This window comes from Microcaecilia unicolor, chromosome 3, assembly GCF_901765095.1.
Source record: "Microcaecilia unicolor chromosome 3, aMicUni1.1, whole genome shotgun sequence".
NCBI lineage: Eukaryota > Metazoa > Chordata > Amphibia > Gymnophiona > Siphonopidae > Microcaecilia > Microcaecilia unicolor.
Genome location: NC_044033.1, coordinates 74901876 through 74917823, shown reverse-complemented (window position 1 = coordinate 74917823; position 15948 = coordinate 74901876). Strand labels below are relative to the sequence as shown.

General features: G+C 43.9%; 1 protein-coding gene across 4 annotated transcripts in view; it reads left to right on the top strand.

Annotated features, from left to right (window-relative positions):
* Window positions 1–15948, top strand: part of LOC115465525 (putative deoxyribonuclease tatdn3-A) — a 66343-nt gene that overhangs the window by 43449 nt on the left and 6946 nt on the right. Inside the window, exons 10-11 of one of the 4 annotated variants that reach the window (XR_003941427.1) lie at window positions 9185–9481; window positions 11391–11657. The exons of 1 other annotated variant lie outside the window; for it this stretch is intronic. Coding sequence is in view for 1 of the 3 variants with exons in the window: in XM_030196049.1 (XP_030051909.1) it covers window positions 9185–9328 (144 nt within the window). In the remaining 2 variants the exon portion in view is untranslated. Of the gene's footprint in view, window positions 1–9184; window positions 10093–11390; window positions 11658–15948 lie in introns of those variants that run through there. 2 more of the 4 variants (XR_003941426.1, XM_030196049.1) reach the window with 2 other exon arrangements.

Below are 15948 nucleotides of genomic sequence, written 5' to 3'. Positions count from 1 at the left end.
GTACAAAAAAAAAATACAAAGAATGCAAAGAGTAGCCCCCTCCCCCAGGACTTCCTTACAGTTCCTGGTGGTATAGTGGTGTAGTTGAGGCAGGAGCAATCTCCCAGTCACAGCAGCCATTTTGAGAGCAGAACCAGACTGAGCAGGGGGAACTGGAGATAGTTCCTGCGGCCTGCCCCAACTACACCCTTAAACCACCAGGTTTAGATTGTAAGCTCCTTTGAGCAGGGACTGGCCTTCTTTGTTAAACTGTATAGCGCTGCGTAACCCTAGTAGCGCTTTAGAAATGTTAAGTAGTAGTAGGTATTGTAAAATAGACCCAGGGGTCCTGTGTGTGTGTGTGGGGGGGGGGGGAGGCGGCACTCAGAAGGGTCCAGGGGAGGGAGACAGATAGGACAAAGATCAAATTTTTGGCTTCCATCAAAAACTAAGGCTGCATTTTGGTTAAAATCACACTGTATAAAGTATTTTATGTATGCATTATTTATTTATTTATTTCCCACTGCAACTCTTTGACTCTGAGCAAGTTAGAAAATAAGTCCTGTATATAATATGTAAACTGCTTTGATTGTAACCACAGAAAGGCGGAACATCAAATCCCAACCCCCCTTCCATAAAGGACTAATAATCTCCCTCCCTCCCACTCCCAGATCCAACATCTCTTCCTTTTTTCCTTCCCCCTCCTTTTCCCCCGTCTATTATTTTTCTTTCCTAGGGATCATTATCTCTCTCTGTTCCATCCCTCCCATTGTCCAGCACCTGTCCCTCCCTCTCCTCCACCCCCATGAGTGACACAAACTTGGTGGTGAGCAGCACCAACCTCTTCTCATGACTGCTGGAGCTCACTGCCTCGGCCGTAGCTTCTGGTGGCCTCTCCAGTTCTGCTTATCGGTCCTGCAGCTCACTCCCCTTTAGAGATGCCGAGGGTGGTTCATCCCAAGGCTGGAGATTTATCGCTGCTATGCTGGAGATTGACTATCAATGAGTGAGGTTTTTCTTGCAGAGCTCCATCTGCGTCTACACCAGCTCTGGCAGATGTATGTTCCAAAAACTTTACATATTCTAATCAATACATACAAAATAAAATTCCTTTTTTCTAGCTTCCACCTTTAAAGTAGACGGCATTGGGAAGGGTGATGTTGAATTGTGGGCGGAGTGAAAGATGGCAGATCGCGCCAAGGACGGGTTGGAAGTGGAAGAGAGCAGACGAGATGTTTGGTTAGCCAATTGCATTAAAAAAGGAGTTGAGATCCAAAGATCATCAGATCTTTTTTCCCAAATCTTTTAAATCAATGCCAAAGTGATACCTGAGGTATCATAGACAAAGATATATTGTCCATAGTTGCTAAAATCGATGATGATGGTAATTGTGTCTCAGCTATTATTCGCACAAGTTGTGGAGGTATTTAAACAGCTCTATAATGTCTCCCATCTCCTGCCTTTCTTCCAAAGTATACATATTGAGATCTTTAAGTCTGTCCCTGTGCACTTTATGACGAAGACCACTGACCATTTTAGTAGCTGGCCCTTTGGACCAACTCCATCCTGTTTATATTTTTTTTGAAGGTGTAGTCTCCAGAACTGTACACAATATTCTAAAGGCCCTATTTACTAAGGTGTTGCTATGAGCAACTTTAATGTTTAGCACACGCTAACACTAGTATGGCTTAGTAAACGGAGCCCTAAGTGAGGTCTTACCAGAGTCTTAAACAGAGGCATCGTCTCCTCTTTCCTATTGGACAGTTCTCTCACTGTGCACCCAATCATTGTTCTAGCTTTCAGTGTCACCTTTTCTACCTGTTTAGCCACCTTAAGATCATCACTTACAATTACACCAAGTCCTGCCCCTGTGCACAAAAGTTCTTCGCCTCCTAAACTGTACCATTCCCTAGGGTTTTTGCAGCCCAAATGCATGACACTGCATTTTTTTAGCATTAAATCTTAGCCATCAAATTCTGGACCATTCTTCAAGCTTGGCTAGGTCCTTCCTCATCTTATCCACGCCATCAGGGGTCTCTGCCCTATTGCGGATTTTGGTATCATCTGCAGAGAGGCAAACCTTACCAGGTAGCCCTTCCATGATATTGCTTACAAAAATGTTAAAAAGAACTGGCTCAAGAACTGAACCTGCAGCACACCACTGATAACATACCCTTCCTCAAAGTGAACGCCATTTACCACTACTGTTATGATTGTGGTCATAACCTCTCTCAAACTTACCTTTTTCCTGGTGGTCAGCTTAGCTGGCTTCTGTTTCTTTTGTCTGTCCTTTCTGTGCAGCTGGCTCTCTCTCTCTGTGCTGGCAGCTTCCAGCAGCATGGGGCTAATTGTTTCACTTTACTACAGCTGTGTGTGTGTGGACTGAGTTAGCTCTAACTCTCTTTGGGTGTACTGGCTTCAAGTGCTTCACGGTATTGCATTGGTGTGGGTTGGGCCCCTATGGGTTTCAGTGTGCTCTCTGAGTCAGTGTGCTGTTGCCTGGGTCTAGGGAGTGTGACATCATCTGGGAAGGCCTTGATAAGGAAGTGGTGTTCTTTCCTTCAGTGCCTTTGTAACGATGGTGTTTGCTTTAGATAGGGTGCTGCAGTGTTGCACTTCTGACTTTGTGTCTAGTTTCCCTGCTTGCTTTTGCTGAGGTCCAGGTTAGTGTTAGTGCAGTGTGCACTGGTGTCTGTGTGTTTAGCTTTCCTGCTTTTCCCTTGTGGTTCCCCTGCTTTTCCCTCTTGGTTTTGGAAGCATCCCTGTGTGTAGGGCTTTGGAAGCTCTTTTACTGTTAGAAGTACTTCAGGGTTTGGTGGTGTTAGGAACACTACAGATTTTGCTGTTAGAAGTACTTCTGGTGTTTGTGCTATTGGAAGCATTGCAGTCTTTGCTGTTTGGGTTTTGGTGCTGTAGGAAGCACCTTGTTAGTTTGGTATCTAGCTTGCCAGAGTAGTGCTTTGGAAGCACCTTGTTAGTTTTGTGTCTAGCTTGCTAGGGTAGTGCTTAGGAAACTCCTTGTTAGTTTTGTATCTAGCTTGCTAGAGCAGTGCTTAGGAAGCTTGTTAGTTTTTTGTTTAGCTTGTTAGTATAGGGCTTAGGAAGTCCTTTTGTTAGTGTAGGCCTAGGAGTGCCCTGGTTAGTCCAGTTCCTTGGAGCACTGCTGTCTCTTCTGTTTCCAGTCCTGGTCCTTGTGGTATCCGGTAAGTCCTGCCGACCACTCGAACCCAAGGGCTCAACCCTTGGGGTGGGGGGGTAGTGGCCAAGCGCAGGTGAAGCTGTACGGACCAGTCCAGTGTGTTCCGGTCCGGTGTGTGTTCCAGTCCTGTGCCCTCTAGTCCGGGGGATTGCAGTCCAGTTTTCCAGTTCTGTGTCCTCCAGCCCGGCGGATTCCAGTCCGTGTGTTCCGGCTCGCTGGGCGGTGCCTGCAGTCCCTGCCGGTGTGCTTGCCCAGCGTTGGTTGGTGGGTTTTGCCTGCTGCTGTCGCTCCTCGTCAGCAGCCCAAGGGCTCATGTTTGCTCCAGAGCCCGGCCCTGCGGGCTCTGAACCTGAGAATTTGACAACTACTCTCTGTTGCCTTTCACTCAACCAGTTCCTAACCCATTCGGTCAGTTTAGGGCCCATACCAAGGGCTCTTACTTTATTTATTAGTCATGTGTGTGGAACCATGTCAAAGACTTTGCTAAAATCTAAATACTAGTGCTGCCCCTCAATCCAACTCTCTTGTCAAACAGTCATAGAAATGAATTATATTTGTCTTACAAGGCCTTCTTTTAGTGAAACCATGCTGCCGTGGGTCCTACAATCCATTGCATTCCAGAAACTTCACTATTTTCTGTTTTAAAAGCGTTTCCATTACTTTACTTACCACAGAAGTCAGACTTACTAGTCTGTTGGTGGTGTCCCTCTCCCGTCATCCAGGACCTCTCCCGACTCTAGAGAACCGTTGAAAAGGTCAGCCAGCAGAATCACCAGAACTTCCCTAAGTTCCTTCAGTACCTTCAAATGTATGCCATCCAGCCCCATCGCTTTGTCCACCTTTAGTTTAGTTAGCTGCTCACAAACATAGTCCTCTGAAAATCATTCAGGATCTACAACACCTCCATTCCTATTTGTGTTTATCTTCTGCAGTCCTGCTCCCAGCCCTTAAGCTATGAATACAGAACAGTTAAAATTTGTTAAGATTCTGCCTTATCAGCTTCTACATATTTCTCCCCCTCACCTTTGAGTCTTGTCCCCCATTTTATCATATTGGCTATTTTTTCTTCCATTTGTATCTTTGCTTTCTTGACTACTTTACCAGCTTCTCTTAGCTTTTCCAGATATTGTCGCCTGTCCTTCTCTTTCTGCGATCTTTTGTAGTTTATGAAGGCTAACTTCTTTTTCCTTACCTGTTCAACTACTACTTTTGAGAACCAAAGTGGCCTTCTTTTTCTCCTACTTTTATATAATTTCCTTACAAAAAGGTTTGTTGCCCTCTAAATAGCTCCTTTTAATTTTGTCCACTGCTTTCCTACTTCTTCCACATGCTCCCTTCTAGCTAACAACTCCTTGAGATAATCCCCCATCTCAACAAAGTTAGTTTTTTTTTTTTTTAAGTCAAGGACCTTCACTTTTGAATGAACCCTCTCCACACATCTTAATTTTAAACCACACAATTTGGTGATCACTGAATGCCAGATGGCCACTGTAACATCAGAAACACTCTCCCCATTCATAAGCACTAAGTCCAGTATCACCCCATCCTGCATGGATTCCATTACCAACTTCTGGAACAGTTCTTATAGAGAATCTACATCCTACTTCTAGAAGACCCCGCAATAGTGATATGTTTATTAAATTGCGTAAAAATAAAAAGACTTCCCACAATGTATTATGCACTATAAGCAGAATTAGCAGATAATACATTTTGTGAAATAAAATAGAAATACTCCTTTTGAAATGCAGTGAACTGCACCACTGTGCCTGCTCTAGCAGTTAACGACAACGTATGGTAATTTTCACAAAAGAATGAGCAGAAAAAATCCCACTGTATAATCCTAGGGAGAAGAGAAACAGCACTTATAAGCAGATGTTCAAAACACTGGTGCTATTCTGAAAAGCACTGGAAAAACACCGCCAGATCAGTGGGGCAAAGGAACTCCCGAATGCTGAGATGCTAATTTAGGCGCACTCATAGCTTTGAGCAGTAGTGAGTCCGGTGGGATGATTGTGCCTGGTGCATGTGCTGAAGAGCTGTGGGACAAGCACAGCTCCTGAGTGCATGCCCAGTCAAACTGGGGAGAAGGAGCCAGATAGTTACATGAGTCTGCTGCTGTTTACCTACGTCAGAGGAGGGCGGGCCCAGGAAGAAAGAAGGGACGTCTGAGGAGGCCTTCTGAATCGCCGATCAGCTGTTCTTGCCCTTGCAGCAGAGGTGAGAGGCGCTGCACGGGCCGGTAAGGCAAAGGGGGGGGGTCGTTGGAGGGGGGGTGCGGCAGCCACGACCAAAGGGGGGGCGGAGGGGGCGGGGCACGGGACCGGAGCATGGCAGGAGGCGGAGCTAGTGTGGGAGAATACACAGGAAGAGCGGAGAGCCGGCCCGGGGATGCTAAAATTGGAGATTTTTCGTGGGGGGGGGGCAAGGCGTCCATAAAGGACGCTCATGACGAGCGCCTTTGCTCCCTCCCGAAACACACCTGTTTGTGGGTTTGTTTTTTTTTGTTTTGACAGTTGGGCCTTTGTGGCATGCGCAGAGCAGCCAGCATAACGCTTGGCTGCTCTGCGCATGCTTTAGGCGCTGATTAACGATGGGTTTAACGATTCAGTGATACATCCTACTTTACAATACCGATCTGAACATTTCTGGAGTGTTTTTGTAGTGCATTCCTCGTTTTTTAAAAATCGTTAAGCACTTTTACGTTTCTTATTTTTTAACGTTTGGTTGATGCATCTGGGCCGAAAGACAAGAACATTTGGGAAAGGAAAACAATCTGAATGCTGGCCATTAGGACACAGGGTAGATAGGAGAGTTTTAAAAGACTGAAGGAAAGGAAAGTGTTAAACTGTAGAAGGGGTGGAGGGAGTTGTGAATGACTGAAAGACATGCAAATTTGGGACAGGAAAACAATCTCAATGTTGGCCATTAGCACACAGGGTACATAGGACAGTTTTAAAAGACTGAAGGAACCAAAAGTGTTCGGGGGGGGGGGGGGGGGGCAAGTTCTGAATGAATGAAAGAAATGAAAATTTACGAGAGGAACACAATCTGAATGCTGGGCATTTGTACACAGGGTAGATAGGACACTTTTTTTTTTTTTTTTTTAAATGAAGGACGTGAAAGTATTACATCTTGGGGGAGGGGTGAGGAGGAAAGCGGTGGGGTATCCGGATACTGGGCGTTAGGGCCACAGGGGTACATAGGCTTTTGAAAGCCTTAAGGAACCCAAAGTGTGGGAAGGAGGAGAAAAAGGAGGGGAGGGGACGGGGTGAGGGGCATTAGGAACAGGGGAGGGGGCCCTGTCACACACTCTCATTCTCACACACACACTGTCACACAGACAGTCTCACTCTGTCACACACCCGCACTTTCACTCTGGCTCTCTCTCTCTCAAACATACACATTCCCAGGAAAACCTTGCTAGCGCCCGTTTCATTCATTCCAGAAACTGGCCTTTTTTACTAGTAACTAATAAGGAATGAGGGCCAACATAAACATAGCTTGGTTAAACTTTACCAGGGTATAGTAATTGAGTTCTGGAACTGTGTTTAAAATTTATAATTAAAAAATTACTGTTAACCGGAAGTGTTTTTTTATGCCGGTGATGGAATGTGTGAAGCACAAAATAGTGCTCAAATAAAATTTTGAGGCTTTTTCCTCCACAGTGGTTAATATGTGTTAATTATTGATCACTAAATGAGTGGAGGAGTGGCCTAGTGGTTAGGGTGGTGGACTTTGGTCCTGGGGAACTGTGGAACTGAGTTCGATTCCCACTTCAGGCACAGGCAGCTCCTTGTGACTCTGGGCAAGTCACATAACCCTCCATTGCCCCATGTAAGCCGCATTGAGCTTGCCATGAGTGGGGAAAGCACGGGGTACAAATGTAACAAAAAAATATATATTAATGAGGTTGATAAGGTTTATATGAAAATGTTAAAAAGATACATATAAGTTGCAGCTTCACCTCTGGGAATGCCTACATACAGATCACATAAAAGTAGATGTACTCTTTCTGCTCACCTGCAATTTATGTGCACGTGCAGTTACACAATTTTATAAAAGATCTTTTCCATGTTTAAAACAGAAGCTTTATAAAATTACCCCTATGTGCAGATCCAGTCATATTCTGGATTTGCGTGTACAACTTAATTACTTAAACCAGCTGGCGCCGATTAATGCCACTTAAGCTAATGACCAGTCCTTTATTTGTAGAAAAAAAGGTGCTGGTACTCATTATGGGTGGGATCACCACATATGGCTCCACCCCTATGATAGCTACACCCATATTGGCCACACCCCTTATACCAGCCATGGCGCATATAAACAGATATCGTTGAAAATATTATACTAGTGTAGGAGAAAAAATTAACGTGATTTTTTTCATTATAAATAATTTCTGTAAGCTGTTACAGCTCCAGCACACCCAGTGCAAAATAAGACAGCAGATGTAAATTCTCAAATTGGACATATTCCAAACACTAAAATGAAAATAACATTATTTTTTTCTACCTTTGTTGTCTGGTGACTTTGTTTTTCAATACATATTGGTTCCAGTCTTTGATTCTGCTGCTCTCTATCTGTTCTCTTAACTCCGTTCCAGGGCTTCCTTTCCATTTATTTCTTTACTTTCCTCCTTTCTTCTTCATTTCTTGCCCTATATCCCTAAGTAAAAGCTGGGTCCTCCTCCATGGAATTGACTGGAGGAGGTATAACGTGGATCCAGCTTTTGCCTATTTTCTCCATCCATGTACAGATTTTCTCCTCTCTTCCCTTTCCCTCATCTCCATCCATTTGCATCTTCCTCTTCTTTTTTCTTTCCTCCCCTCCATCCATGTCCAGCACTTCTCCTCTCCTCCATCCATGTCCAGCATTTCTCCTCTCTTTCTTCCCTCCCCTCCCCTGTATCCGTATAAAGCAATAATTCTCTCTCCCCTCTCTTCCATCCAAGTCCAGCATTTCTCCTCTCTCCCCTGCCCTCTCCCCTCCCATTCATGTCCAGCAATTCTCTCTTTCCTGCCCTCCTCTCCCATCCATGTCCAGCAATTCTCTCTTCCCTGCCCTCCCCTCTCATCCATGTCCAGCGATTCTTCTTCCCTCAGCCCATCCTCCTCCACTGCCTGCCTGCCTGCCAGCCAGTGAAGTGATAAAGGCTGCCAGCGTTGGACTCAGCAGCGCGAACGGTGCAGTGATTGAGAGAGGCTGGCAGCGTCGGAGCTTCCCTCTGTGAGTCCCACCTATGCGGAAACAGGAAGTTGAAAAAAAAGTAGGCGGGACTCGCAGAGGGAAGCTCCGACGCTGACAGCCTCTCTCAATCAATGCACCGTTCACGCTGCTGAGTTTGTAAAAAAAAAAAAAAAAACAGTAAGTAGGGGAGTGAGAGGAAGGGTGCAGGACTCACCGGGGAAAAAGTTGCCGGTACACCGTACCGGTGGGTACCAGCACAAAAAAAGCCCTGCTAATGACACTAATTGGTATTAGAATTTACAAGCAGAACTGTCTAAACCTATTCTAAGTTGCATAGTTGAAAAGGGGGCATGACCATGGGTGTAGAATGGGCGGGGTGTTTCTAAAATCCATGTTCTTTGTTATAGAATACACCTGGTCTGTGCGTAATTTAGGCTTTGGCATTTACATTGTTTTACTAGGTGTAACTACCCACGACTAAATTTAGTTGCGTGGACAGGCGCTCGGCGTATTCTATAAACCGCATGGAAATTTAGGCTTATTCTATAAAGTACACCTAAATTTAGATGTACTTTATAGAATGTTTTTTTTTTTTTAGGCATGATATATAGAATCTAGTCAATAATGTATTACTTTGGCAACACATATAAAACTGTCATGCCAATAGAGTTGTGAGTCTGAATAACTGCAGTCTCCATCTTTTGCATTTCAGCTAGTTAAGCAGTAAGGCTGGAGCTGCTGTTCTAAGAAGTCACATAACCTTTCCATACTTACTTCAGGCTGTATGTTTCACTGGATCTAGAATTTATTCTCTGTTTTCAGGAAAGAAATGTGCCAGAGAACATCAAGATTTCTTGCTGCTACATTGCTGGAGTGAAAGGATTACCGCCAGAAACAGTCTGTGAGGTGACAGCAAAGAATGCCTTAAGGCTCTTCCCCAGGGTTTGTCAAAAGTTGAAAGAATGATATCGTTGGACCATAAGCAGCTAGACTCAACATTTTCTTTTGGCTCATACATGGGGGCTGGGGGTGAAAGAGCATCCTTAGGGTCGCTAACATCATAGATGTGTGAGGTAGAGGATCTTCAGGACATGAACCCCTTCATGGATCTTTTGAGAGGTGAGGACAGACAGCAAAGCTTGGAGTCCCTTTGCAAATCTAAGGGACAAGGTCTGGGAGAAGGTGGGCTCTTTTTCATATGGATGAAAGGGGATCATAGCAGGAACAGCAGCAGCCTGCCAATGCCAACTTGAGATGTATTGTATGTGATAATGTGGTTTGAGCTAATCTGCATATATTTGCATGTGGATGCAGCTCTTTTTTATATATGTATATGCATATTATGATCCTTTTTATATTAATGGTAACACAAGTCTATGCATCATGATCAATGCATGTTAAAACTATAGAAGGCAGAGTGATGCATTGATGCTCTTAAGATAATAAATCCCTTACTTATGGATGTCCCCTCACTAGCCCTACTTAGGGTTGTTGCATACTCTTAACTTACATAACTTTCTTTAGTTTATTCCATGGTCCACTTCTACCCTTTTGTTTCTTTTCTAGAGGCAGCAAAAATTCTCTCTTTCACACATTCTTTTCCATTTACTACTTCTTTATGTACTTTCTTTTCTCCCTTTTCTCGAAGGACAGTAGGAGAAAGTAGGTGATGATGCCTCTGTATAAGACTCTGGTGAGACCTCATTTAGAATAGCGTGTACAATTCTGGAGCCCACACCTTCAAAAAGATAAACAGGATCGAGTCAGTCCAGAATGCAGCTACTAAAATGGTCAGTGGTCTTTGTCATAAAGCATATAGGGGCAAACTTAAAGATCTCAATATGGATTCTTTGGAAGAAAGGTGGGAGGGGACATATGATAGAGACATTTAAATACCTATGTGGCATAAATGCATAGGAGACAAGTCTCTTTCAATTGAAAGGAAGCTCTGGAATGACGGGGGCATAGGATGAAGGTGAAAGGGGATAGCCTCAAAAGCTGAGGAAATACTTCTTCACGGAAAGGGTGGTGAATTAATGGAATGACTTCCCAGTGGAAGTGGTGAGACGAAAACAGTATCTGAATTTAAGAGAGCTTGGGACAAATACATAGGATCTCTAAGGGAACGATAGGGAGACTAGATGCCATGGATGGGCAGACTGGATAGGCCATATGGTCTTTGGTGGGTTTTTTTTTTTAAGTTTTATTCTCCTTTGAGTTTGTCTGCACATCAGTTCCTTCAACTAGGTTTAAGAGAATCAGAATTACAATTCCATGCAAAGCCGGAACTAGATCATCCTGTTCTGCTGATTGGAAATGTGGTAGCAACCGTAAGCCTGATGCTTAAGAAACGTTTAGAGTTTTCAAGGTAAACCTAACCAGTTGTTTTTTTTGGGTAGCCATAATGAGTATGCATGAGAGAGATTTGCATACTGCAGGGCAGTTGTTCTCAAACCAGTCCTGGGAGACCACCAGCCATTTGGGTTTTCAGGATATGTGAATATGCAGAAGAGAGATTTGCCTATGATGGAGATAGTAGGCATGCAACTCTCATGAATATTCATTATGGATATCCTGAAAACCCAACTGGCTGGTGGTTCCCCAGGACAGGTTTGAGAACAACTGCCATAGTGTCTTTAATGTATGCAAATTTCACTTGTGTATTCATTATGGATATTCTGAAAATCAGACTGGTTAGGTGTGCCTGTAGCATAGGATTGGGATTCATGGTTGTAGAGCAGGGTTCTCAACCCAGTCCTCAGGACACATCCAGCCAGTTAGGTTTTCAGGATATCAACGGTGAGTACACATGAGATTTGTACTGAATAAAAGTACAGCATGCAAATTTATCTCATGCATATTCATTGTGGATATCCTGAAAACCAGACTGGCTGGGTGTGGCCTAAGGACTGGGTTGAGAACTCCTGCTCTGGAGCCATCCTGTGACCGATGGCACTGCTCTTTAACATTCACTGATTGTGACACAAAGAATTGTGTTACCATTAACATACAACATTTTCTTGTGTAGCCAGCCTATGAAGAGTGATGGAGCAAGATGGTGACAGAACCCAAAATCCAAAGTAAAAGCTGACCAGGAGATAATCTTTTACACACCTGGTAGAGAATGTGTGAAACCAGGGAAGAAATGGATTGGTTTTCTTCCACCCAAAGAAAAAGAGCTTATAAATCTACCTTATATTTTGTAAATAAATAAATTTTTTTTCTGTTTCTGCTTGGTCTTATATGTACCTAATTTTTGTGAAATAGACTGTGTATTTTGCTGACTTTATCACTGAAAATTAAGGAGATGGCCCCTCTTTTAAAAAGGTGATATGTAAAATTCTAAATATTCATAAAAAAAACAACCCTGATTATTTGGGATGATACCTATAACTTTAGGGGAGGGGGGTGTTTAAAAAACTTTGTTTGCTTACACTCTTGTTTTTAATGGGAATTTTAATGTTGCTTTTTAGTTGTTTTAAATAAAATAATTCGCTGGAGAATATTTGTTGTCAAACTAAGCATAACATGAATTAAAAAAAACACACGATTCATGTTGATTCATGTTATGCATAGTTTGACAACTATATGAAGAAGTGAATCAGATTTTGTATATTTCCACCTACATGATCGAATATTTGTTGCCGCCACTGTATCTAAACAACAAATTGATGCGCTCTGTGCGCCAAAGTAGAACAAAAACTATTGCAGACGGTAGAACTTCGAGCGTGAAGCCGCAGGTTTTTTTTTTAGTTCTCACAGACTGCAGGTTCACGCTCGAAGTTCTATCATCTGCAATAGTTTTTGTTCTACTTTGGCGCACAGAGCGCATCACCTTTTTGTTTAGATACACTGACGACAAATATTCTCCAGCGAATGATTTTATTTAAAACAAGAGCCTCCTGACGTAGGCCTAGTCGGCCGAAACACAGCTGTGTTGAATCTCCATATGTCTAACAAACAGTTTTTCTTATCAGAAGCGTTGTCCATTGTTTTTGAGTTATCTTCGCCGTTTTGCTTCTTACTGTATACTAGTGCGGAGATTCTTTTCTTCTGTGTGTATCGATCACTTCTTAGTTACTGCCACATGGGTTGGATTTAGATCTTTCTGGTTGGTGCACACTATAGGCAGGCAGGACCTTCTTCGTAAATGTTTATTCTACTCAGCTACCCCGCCTACACAGGTTTGCCCAAGGATATCAACCAAGCTTGACCAGCTGTAGGAAATTGCTCCTTATTCTTTACAAGCTAGGTGACGTCATCTTCCCTCCTCAAGTGTTCCTGAGAGAATCCCCAGTTCTAATGTTGTTCCATGCTGCTTGACTCTGCCACTTTTTCCTGGAAACTCACACAAACAGCTGTATCGCTATTCTGAGTAAGTCTATTCTATCATCTCATCTTATAGCACTTTAATATTTGGAATAGATTAGATTATGTTTCCATTCCTAAATCAATATCTGGGCACCCCACCCTATCCTTTACGCTATTTTTCCCCACTCCCAAATATAGTCGAGCTGATTTGGCCAAGTTTAGCAGGCCTGGGTGTCCTGATTGCTTATGGCAGACCCTCTGATCTGGATGGTGGTGGAGATCAACCTCAAACATATTTCCCTGTTATGTCTGTGATGAGTATGGTATGTGAGTGTCTGTCTCTCTTTTCATGTGGTTTTTCTTTGGTGTGCTGATGTAGCATCTGCTCTATTCTCCTACCTTGTTTTGTGTATCATTTAGTCCAATTTTTCCAGAGTTCTTACTCCCTTCTTTGGTTCCTATCTGTTGTAGTGTTGTGGCAGTGTTTTTTTCCCTATGTCTTGGATACAGTCCTCTATTACAGTCACTGGGAAGGCACATGCTGTTTGTTACCTGAGTAGTTATGTTGATTGACTCTGTCTTACAAGGTTATAGTGTATGTTATCTGTTCAGTGTGTCTTGCCTTTGAATTCTTTCTTCATGTTTTTGAGTGTAATTATAGCCCTGTTGTATTTAACCATCTTTGAGAATAACACACTCTAAAGTGGTGGGTTCTCAACCCAGTCCTTGGGACACACTTAGCCAGTCAGGTTTTCAGTATACCGACACAGAATATGCATGAGCTAAATTTGCATAGAATGGAGAGTAGTACATTAAAATTTGTCTTATGCATATTCATTGTGGGTCTCCTGATAACCTGACTAGGTGCAATAGCATAGTAAAAGACGAGGGATGGACTGCCCTGGGCGTCGTCTTAGCGGGAGCACCAATTGGATAGTAATGTAACCCATGTGGGTTAAATGTTTTTTTTCTACCTGGACAGCGCTGGCTTGGGGAAGCAGTGTGTTGGCTGTGCTGGTGTTCCCTTTCCGGCTGCAAACCTGGAAGTCTTATACACGTGCATGCGCCTCAGGTTGCAGAAGTGGGTGGGGCAGGCGTTTGAAGCAAAGCCATGATGCTGTGTGACTGGAGGCACCAGGAAAGGCTGGGTTCTGTTGGATCTGGTCGGGCTTGTTGTGGGCATGCCTTTCCAACACACTCACAAGAGAGCTTCGGCGCAGACCTGGCACTTTTTGGGAAGCAGGAAGGTGCCAGGACCAAGTTCAGAGCCTTAGAGGAGACTGAGGTTATGTTGGACATTGCTGGGGAAAACCCAGGGGAGCTGGGTGTCAGGGAGGAGTGGCCCAGGAATGATGTGCACACACGCACAATGGAGAGGAGCACGTGCTGCAGAAAAGAAGCTATTGGCTTGAGGGCTGAGCTGTGCACTGAGAAGTGTGCCGGCTTTGATGAACAGGGAAGGAGATTGGAGGATAAGATGACTCTAGCAAAGTGAATGCATTTTTGTTCATGCACTGCTATTGTGCCTCTCCGCTGCAGCACAGTAGTATAGTAAGGGGGTGGGTGTGCTGCCATCTCCTTCCTCCTTGGGCACCATCTTCCCTTACAAAGCCACTGGCTAGGTGTGACCTGAGGACTAGGTTGAAAATCACTACTATAAAGGACCAGTGCAATCATTTTCTGTGGTTTGCCCTGGATAGGACGAGATGCCTCCTGCCTCCTAGTGAAGGTGTACAGTTATGAGCTGTCTTCTACTGCTCTGCACATGCTACTGACGTGTATGGGAGGGATGCAGAGTTTCCATTTTTTTCTCATTTAGTGTTTCTGAGACATGGTCTTGCTCTACCTCTGGGAGTAGCAAGAGCAGGAGGTGGCCCTCTGGAAGCAGGATCAGGATTCTGTACCCAAGTAACCAAATGTAACTCCCTATTTTTTTCCTGTGTTTATTTATTTTTCTGAGTTCTCCTCATCTTTTAGGCTTCCAGCCATGAGCCTTCATACACAATTACTATAAGCTTTTTCCTTGTAATATGTCCTCTTAATGCCTTTAATCCAGTCCAGCATCAGGGCTCCTTCTGGAAGCCTGCAATGACTGGCCCTATCTCCAGTCATTACAAAGCTAATTCTAGAAAGGGACACCTAGATTTTAGGCAGTAGGAAAGCACCAATTTGAAACCCTATTCTATCAAGAAAAGTAGACACCTATTTTTCTTTACAGGATACTAGCATAAGTGACTGAAAATACATCTATATTTAAGGGATGGACACTACATCTGCCATAGAGCTAGTATAAATGCTCACTCCTAAATTATGAAATCTTATCATTTATCCATGATCTTGTGCAATCTATGTGTGTAATTATGCACTCTACCCACATTCCGCTCATGTGAATGCCTACTGTGAGGAAGTGAGTAGTATAGTGGCAGGTGTCCCTATGAACACTACCTTATTGAGGGTGCACGTTAGCCATCTTATGGCAGGTGGCGCTAAACCTGCCATGTCAGAGGTTCAGTCAGAGAGGTGGTTAAATGCCCTAGAGGAAAGTGGATCAGAAAGGCCCCAAGAATAGAGGCTTCCAGGAAGGAGGCCCCAAGGCAAGACGACTCCACTTAAGCTGAGCTGTAGAACCTGAGGAGAGGATCAGGGAAGCATTGTGGCTCAAGCTTCATTGGCATCTGAATTTGTTTGAGAAAACTGGCAAGGTAGGAGACACCTTGAATTATATTCAGAAAGTACTTGTTTTTGATGTCAGGCACCAGAGAGGAGATTGTACTTGTGCTGGACATAAGCCTCAGAAGTAACACGGGGCACTTGTCCAAGAAGTAAAGTCCTTTTCCTTTTTGCTTGCAATCCTGGTGTGTATGACTGAGTTTGTGCCTGATCCGAGCCACATCCTCGATCACATTACCACACCTACCCACAGATATACAATCCTACTTCTACTTGCATACTTACAGAATACTGCTTAGCTGGAAACTGCTCACATACATCTGTATGTGTTCTTGACAGGACTGTCTCTAAAGACTGTGGGGTTTGAGCCAATTTTTGCATTGGCATCCCCCCTCCCGCAATCCTCTGATCCAGTATCTCCCCATCTCTCTCAAGCCCCTCCCCCTTTGCTGGACTAGATAAGACAGTGACTCAGGGCACTGATGATAAAGGTTGCCCAAATTCCAGTCTGGCATATATCCTTCTAGGAGTTTGAAGGTAGACTAGAATGTGATTTTGGTGCCCTGAGCCACTGCCTCACCTGGTCCATAGGCTGAGCTGAGGGC